This window comes from Vicia villosa, unplaced genomic scaffold, assembly GCF_029867415.1.
Source record: "Vicia villosa cultivar HV-30 ecotype Madison, WI unplaced genomic scaffold, Vvil1.0 ctg.003351F_1_1, whole genome shotgun sequence".
Taxonomy (NCBI): Eukaryota; Viridiplantae; Streptophyta; class Magnoliopsida; order Fabales; family Fabaceae; genus Vicia; species Vicia villosa.
In genome coordinates, this window is record NW_026706185.1 from 186262 (window position 1) to 194030 (window position 7769).

The 7769-nt window shown below is 35.5% G+C and overlaps 1 protein-coding gene across 1 annotated transcript; it reads left to right on the top strand.

The window, feature by feature from the left end:
* Positions 1-3160: 3160 nt before the first annotated feature.
* On the top strand, positions 3161-7170 carry LOC131640871 (uncharacterized). Its single transcript, XM_058911245.1, has 7 exons — positions 3161-4193; positions 4969-5187; positions 5278-5331; positions 5399-6142; positions 6264-6407; positions 6956-7035; positions 7147-7170. The coding sequence occupies exons 1-7, from the start codon at positions 3161-3163 to the stop codon at positions 7168-7170; spliced, it is 2298 nt and encodes a 765-aa protein (XP_058767228.1).
* Positions 7171-7769: the final 599 nt, after the last annotated feature.

Consider the following 7769-nt stretch of genomic DNA (forward strand, 5'->3'; position numbering starts at 1 on the left):
GTTCATATTTGTGATCGTGTTATATATACTCGTTTAACTTAGTACAACACTAGGTTCCCCATAGCCTCCTATTGGGCTTCGTGCAAAGAATCTCCCTTAGTTTAGGTTAGGACATAGAGTATGGTTTCCCGGTGAAATCGCTCTAAGAGCTCAAACCAACTATACCATGCCTCCTCTTGGGCTTCGTACAAACGACTTGTCCCTCCCATAGCCTCCTCTTGGGCTTACAATGCAAGGACCCTCGATTGTCCCTCCCATAGCCTCCTCTTGGGCTTACAATGCAAGGACCCTCGGATAGCCTCCTCTTGGGCTTCGTACAAGGACCCACGGGCTTCTTATAAGCATCCCAATATCCAAAACAAATACCCTAGGAGATTAGACATTTATCATCTCTATGATAGGAGTATCTCATCTATATCATCACAAACAATCAATCAATCAAATTTCTCTTTTGCCACAAGGCTGGCTAATCAATCAAACCTTTTTGCCACCAGGCTGGCTGATTAATCAAAGTTTTTGCCACAAGGCTGACTTCGTCGAAACTTTTGCCACAAGGCTGGCTGATTAATCAAAACTTTTTGTCACAAGGCTGACTTATCAAAAGTTTTTGCCACAAGGCTGGCTAGTCAAACTTGTTTTTGCCACAAGGCTGGCTAAACAAAAAAAAACATCTTTATCATTCTAAGCACCATAAGTGGCACAGCCCAGGGCTTATAATGAAAATATTTCAATCAAAATCAAACAGATGTATGTGATGATATAGATTAGATACATCGAACATTGAGATGACATTTGTCTCTTTTCCTTTGCTTCCACTAGCATAAGTGGGAACTACGATTGCTCTGACTTTCTCAACATCCCTTTGAGAATACGTAGGCACAAGGTCGTATCCTTGGCGAGCAAAACTTCCCCCTCAAACCACTCAAACCTTAGCACCCGTAGACCCCGAGCTACAGATGCTCTGATTCCCTCTAAGGGATATGTATGCAGAGGATCGCGATGATCTTTGTGAGCATAATCAAACAAACACCTTAGTTTCTGACCTATCTCACAACAGAACCTCTCAATAACATAGAATGAAAAACATAACAAAGAAGCCTATAGAGTACTATAGATACGTTGGGTGCTAATACCTTCCCTTCGTATAACAAACCCTCTTACCCGAAATCTCTCCCCCACTTTTAAGGTTATTGCAGCTTTTTTCCTTTTCCTACTTTGGAAACAATAAAAAGTTTGGTCGTGACAAAAACAAAGAAAAATCTTTTTCTTGAGCACTCGAGCCCAAAGAAGGCATCAGGTGTCTCATCCCACAAAACGACGATTTTTCCCCGCGACAGGTTGATTGTAGAATATTACGATATCAGTTCACCTCTTATCGAATGTCGTTATTGTAAAGCAATGATGTGGTATCAAGAGAGGATGCACAAAAGTACCCACTCTGCTAACCCGAAGTTTATGATGTGCTGTGGGAACGGAAAAGTTGAACTCCCACTGCTAAGACAGCCCCCGGAACCACTTGCAACACTTTTGTTTGATCACGAAAATATTGTTAGTCGGAAGTTTCAACAACAAATCCGACTATACAATATGATGTTTGCATTCACATCACCGAGAGCAAGGTTGGACAATCGTTTTAACAACGGACGTGGCCCTCCAATACTGAGGATACAAGGTCAAACGTGTCATCGCATCGGAAGTATGTTGCCTCCTCAAGGTCAAAAACCAAAGTTCACTCAGCTATATATTTATGACACCGAAAAATGAGGTGGAAAACATAATGCATCATCTAAGGTAATATCCATGCAAATTTCACTTTCTTGGTTGTAAAATAGTAGGCTATACTGTACTGAGCAGTTTTATTACATAAATATTCTGTTTTGGTTTTTAATTTTTTTTCTCATGTGAAGAAACAAAGAGAACATTGATCCTTTGGTTGTCAATCAATTGTCCAGCATGTTGTATGAATTCAATCCTCATGCTAAGATCTTTCAAATGGCAAGACACTGGTTGAATAGCGAGGAACCTCAAAACCTAAAATTGCGACTAATTTCTAATCGGTCTACCGATGGCAGAGTGTATAATCATCCAACTGTCAGTGAAGTTGCAGCCTTGGTTGTTGGAGATATTGACACGACGGAAATGAGGGATATAATAATGCAAACTAGAGGAGGAGGACTTCAAAGAATCAACGAGATCCATGCCGCTTACATGGCTTACCAGTATCCGTTGATTTTTTCGTATGGTGAGGATGGCTATAGACCTGATGTAGCCCATAGGGACCTGCCTGTCAACGAAAACACCATCAGAAATAGGCTCACGATTCGCGAATGGTTGGCCTTTCGCATTCAAACCAGATCAAAAGAAGCTAAGACTTTGTTATCTTCTAGAAGGCCGTTCCAGCAATTTTTGGTCGATGGTTACACTATGTTAGAGTCCGAGAAACTAGAATGGCTACGCAAAAATCAACCAAAGCTTCGGGTGTCCAAGTACAACTCTTTACATGAAGAGGGCGATCAAAGTCAAGCTCCAGGATTAAGCATAGTTAAACGAGTGGTGTTGCCTTCGTCCTTTGTTGGCGGTCGTAGGTTTATGGATCAATTGTACTATGATGGAATGGCTATATGCAGTAAAGTTGGATTTCCATATTTGTTTATTACTTTTACATGTAACCCGAATTGGCCTGAGATTCAAAGGGTGCTTGGTCCTCTTCATTTGAAGCCTCAAGATCGACCGGATATCATTTCTAGAATTTTCAAAATCAAGTTTGATCAATTGCTTTCAGATTTGACCAAAAAAGGTGTTCTTGGCAAAGTGCTTGCTTGTAAGTTATTTATCCCCATATACTTTGTTTTGATTATACTATTTCTAAGTGCAATTTTAAGTTTTTATTACATAGGAGTAAACGAACAGTTCTGCTTTATATTCTACTTTGAATTGATTATACTATTTCTAACAGCAATTTTAACTTTTGCATCCTCTTTCATTGGTAGATATGTACATCATTGAATTTCAAAAAAGAGGAATGCCTCATGCCCATATATTGATCTTCTTGAATCCTTCAAACAAATATCCAAGACCGGAAGACATTGACAAGATCATTAGTGCTGAAGTGCCCGATCCCGAAACATAACCTCGGCTGTACAATTTGGTCAAAACTCACATGGTTCATGGTCCTTGTGGTTTGGAAAATCAAAATTCACCTTGTATGAAAGATGGGAGGTGCACAAAGTTTTACCCTAAGAAATTCCAAAGTACAACTATAGTGGACCAAGAAGGCTACCCGGATTATAGGAGAAGAAACAACAGACACACCATTCAAAAGAACGACATCATCTTTCATAGTGGTCATGTTGTTCCTCACAATCCAAGTTTGTTGTTGAAGTACGAAGCCCACATCAACATGGAATGGTGCAATCAAAATACTTCTATCAAATACCTTTTCAAATATATTAAGAAAGGCTCCGATAGAATTTCGGCAATCATACAAGGCCAAGACAAAAACAACGTTGACGAAATCAAACAATATTTGGATTGTCGATACATCTACCCAAGTGAAGCATGTTGGCGGATATTTTCTTATTCTATACATGGCAGAAAACCAGCCGTAGAAAGATTGTTTTTTCACATGGAAGGTGAAAACTCCGTGTACTACAAAGACTACGAGCAGGTTGGTGATGTGTTGCTCAAACCAAGTCTAACGGAGTCCATGTTTACGGCTTGGTTTGAGGCTAACAAAACTTATGAGGAAGCAAGATTACTAACTTATGGTGACTTTGTTTTTAAATTTGTTTATCATAAACGAAGTCGAAGTTGGAAACCATGGAAGCGAGGGTATACCATTGGTCGACTGATTTGGGTTCCGCAATCCACTAGCGAGTTGTTTTATTTAAAGATGATGCTTACCGTCAAGAAAGGTCTGTTATGCTATCAAGACATCAAAACAGTTGATGGTAAGAAGTGCAAAACTTTTAGAGATGCGTGCTTTACGATGGGATATTTACAAGATGATCGTGAATTTGTCGAGGCAATCAAAGAGGCGCATCTTTGGGGGTCGGGTCCTATTTTACGCAAACTATTTGTGACAATGTTACTTTCGGCATCCATGAATAGACCTGAACATGTTTGGAGAAAGACTTGGAGATATTTATCGGATGGCATTCTTTATGATCTACGGTTATTGGCAAGAGATCAAGGTATTTTATCTTACTATATTTGTGATATTTTTCAATTATTTGCCTTGCTGTTACAAATGATAGTAATACTTTCCATAGTTAGTAACAGGAATATTGTCCATAGGTGTCAAATACGAATCCAGTTCTGTATCGACATATACAATCACGTTATAAAATTCAAATGGTAGTAATATTGTCCATACTTAGTAAAAGGTATCCAATTCTGTTTTGGAACTCACGATTTGCGGATTCAGCAACATTTAGAAACAATAAATCCATATCTCACTTAGTTACAATACACCTTGCTGGAACCCATTCTAGCTAAAATATTCTTCATATGGATGTTGAATTTTCAAGGTCGGTGCATTATATATATATATATATATATATATATATATATATATATATATATATATATATATATATATATATATATATATATATATATATATATATATATATATATATATATATATATATATATATATATAGCTTATGTCATACAAGGTGCTGTTACAAATTTCTGATGTTATAAATTTTTTGACTATTTCCAATGATATATGCTAAGGTCTAAGAAAATATAATGCTGGAACATTTTCATATAGGTTCTGAATTTATACATTAGAGGTTTTATATACATATCACTTTTGATCTTTCAACACCGATACGATTTTAATAGTTATAATCCACAAGGTTCTGTATGTGCAATATGAACTTATAGGTTTTAATAGTTAATATTTCCAAATATTTGCAGAATGGTCATAAATATGTATTACTTCCCTTTTTGCCTTCATAGGTTTGACAATGAGCGATGCCGAGTTAAAGGAACGGACACTGATGGCTATTGAAACACTATTGCAAAATAATAATCGTAGTTTAAAGGACTTCAAACCAATGCCAGTTCCAAAAGAGGATGTCGTTTTCTTTACAGGAAACAGATTACTTTATGATGAACGTCAATATGATGTTGTTGAACAACAACAAATTTTTGAACATTTGTCTGCTTCTCTTATAGGTAATATGACTCTCTTATTACAACAATTTAGAATAGTTCAACTCTTCAATATTATTAACAAATCTGTTTGGAAACATCTCTTATACATAGATGAACAAAGAGGAATTTTTGAGGAAATCATGGATGCTGTAGAGAAGCAACAAGGTTGTGTTTTTTTTTCTGTATGGCTATGGTGGAACTGGTAAGACCTTTATGTGGAAAAATTTATCAGCAGCACTTAGGTTTAAGAAAAAAACTGTCTTACCTGTTGCTTCAAGTTTGATTGCAAGTTTGTTGTTACCAGGTGGAAGAACAGCTCATTCTAGATTTAGGATTCCTGTTCCTACTTTAGAAAATTCTATTTGCAGCATTCAAAAACAAGATGATCTTGCTGAGCTTTTAAAGATGACAGATTTAATTATATGGGATGAGGCTCCTATGGCTAATAAATTTTGCTTTGAATCTCTCAACAAATCCTTGAGAGATATTATGAGTGGAATTTCACATGCATCTAGGAAAGTTTTTGGTGGTAAGGTTGTTGTGTTTGGTGGTGACTTCAGACAAATTCTCCCAGTTATACCAAGAGGAACTAGATCAGACATTATCCATGCAACAATAAATGCTTCTTATATTTGGGATCATTGTAAGGTCTTGAGGCTTACAAAGAACATGCCCTTGCAAATTGGTGATAATGCTTCTTCTACAGCTGATGACATAAGGAGATTTTCTGAGTGGATTTTAAAAATTGGAGATGGGACCATGTGTGAGCCAAATGATGGTTATGCTGATATTTGTATTCCAGATGAGTTCTTAATTTCTAACTTTTCTGATCCCATCAAGGCAATTGTTGAAGATACATACCCTGATCTCATTCATAATTATCTTGATTCCAATTATCTTCAAAGTCGTGCGATCTTAGCTTCAACAATTGAAGTTGTTGATGATATCAACCAATATATCACAAATATTCTTCCAAGTATATAAATCACACTTAATTCATTTTGTTTAAGTTAATTGTTAATACCTTTTGATATGTGTTGCAAAATTATGGTGCCCAATCATTGTAACTAAATATAGGTCTTTGGAAATTGTTGTAGGAGAAGAGAAAGAATACTTTAGTAGTGATTCTATTGATAAATCTGATGCAACTAGCTTTGATGCATATGAGCATGTGACACCCGAGTTCCTAAATGCTCTCAAAACTTCGGGATTGCCTAACCATTCAATCAAGTTGAAAGTTGGTGCCACTATTATGTTAATGCGCAATCAAGATTAGTCTGAAGGATTGTGCAATGGTACAAGGCTAACTGTAACCAGGCTTGCTAATCATGTCATTGAAGCTAAGATCATTTCTGGAAAAAATATTGGTAACTTATTTTATATTCCTAGAATGTCTCTATCCCCCTCACAATCCCCATGGCCGTTTAAATTGGTAAGACGCCAGTTTCTAATTATTGTTTCCTTTGCCATGACTATTAACAAATCTCAAGGGCAATCACTTGATAATGTTGGTTTGTATTTGCCTAAAGAAGTTTTTAGTCATGGGCAATTATATGTGGCTATCTCAAGAGTCAAATCGAAAAAGGGTTTAAGGATTCTTATTCATGACAAAGATAAACAACCTATGAGCTCTACCACCAATGTTGTATTCAAAGAAGTGTTCCATAACATTTGAAAAGGTCCAAATTTTATAAATATTATCTTATCATGCCATTAACAACATTTAATAAATATTTGTTGTTCTTTACATGCACATGCTAACTTATTATTCGTTTTCAAACTATTTCAGGTCCAAACATTCACTTCATTTTTGAGATTCATGCTGCAGCCAATGTTGTATTCAAACAACTGTTCCATAACCTTCGAAAGGTACAAGTTTTACTAAAGAACAACATATCATGCCATTAACAACATTGGATAAATCTTTGTTGTACTTTACATGCACATGTTAACTTTGTTTTCGTTTTTTATTTATTTCAGGTCCAAACATTCACCTCATTTTAGAGTTTCATGCTGCAGCCATATTTTTATTTCAATCAAACATACAAAATAGTGTTGTGACATTATAGCTCCTTCATGTTTTATGACTTTATAAAAACTAATTATATCCTATTAGAATTATGATTTTTGATTTGTTAAATTTATTGTTCCATAGGTTTTTTTTTTTTTGAAATTGGCATATCTTAAAAATATTACCCGTGCGGCAGCACGGGTTTGTTACTAGTATTATTTTACGATCAAATTGTCAAAATAATGTGTTATTCTGTAAGTAATAAAAATACACACAGACTTAAAAAAACATGTTTTTTCAAACATCATATCCTTTAAAACACTTCTGAAAAATTCTTTGGATTAACCAAAAACCATTTTTTCTAAAGCTTAAATGATTATGGTCATAAATAATTAATTGTAAAAAGTTACTTGCTCTTTAATTGAATGTGCCATCATGATTTCTAATTATTCATCCTTCACCCAGGTTTTGATAGTGTTAATTTTACGTAGTTTTCAATTTATTTTTCACGACACTTATTAACTTATTTTCGTAAAACTTATGAAAATACCATACTTCATTATGTATATTGTATATTACATAGTTAGATTTT

Coding starts and splice junctions, on each gene's coding strand:
- LOC131640871 (XM_058911245.1), top strand. CDS start 3,161: ATGGTTCATGGTCCTTGTGGTTTGGAAAATCAAAATTCACCTTGTATG. Junction 6,143..6,263: donor TATCACAAATATTCTTCCAA/GTATATAAATCA, acceptor AAATTGTTGTAG/GAGAAGAGAAAGAATACTTT. Junction 7,036..7,146: donor TGTTCCATAACCTTCGAAAG/GTACAAGTTTTA, acceptor TATTTATTTCAG/GTCCAAACATTCACCTCATT.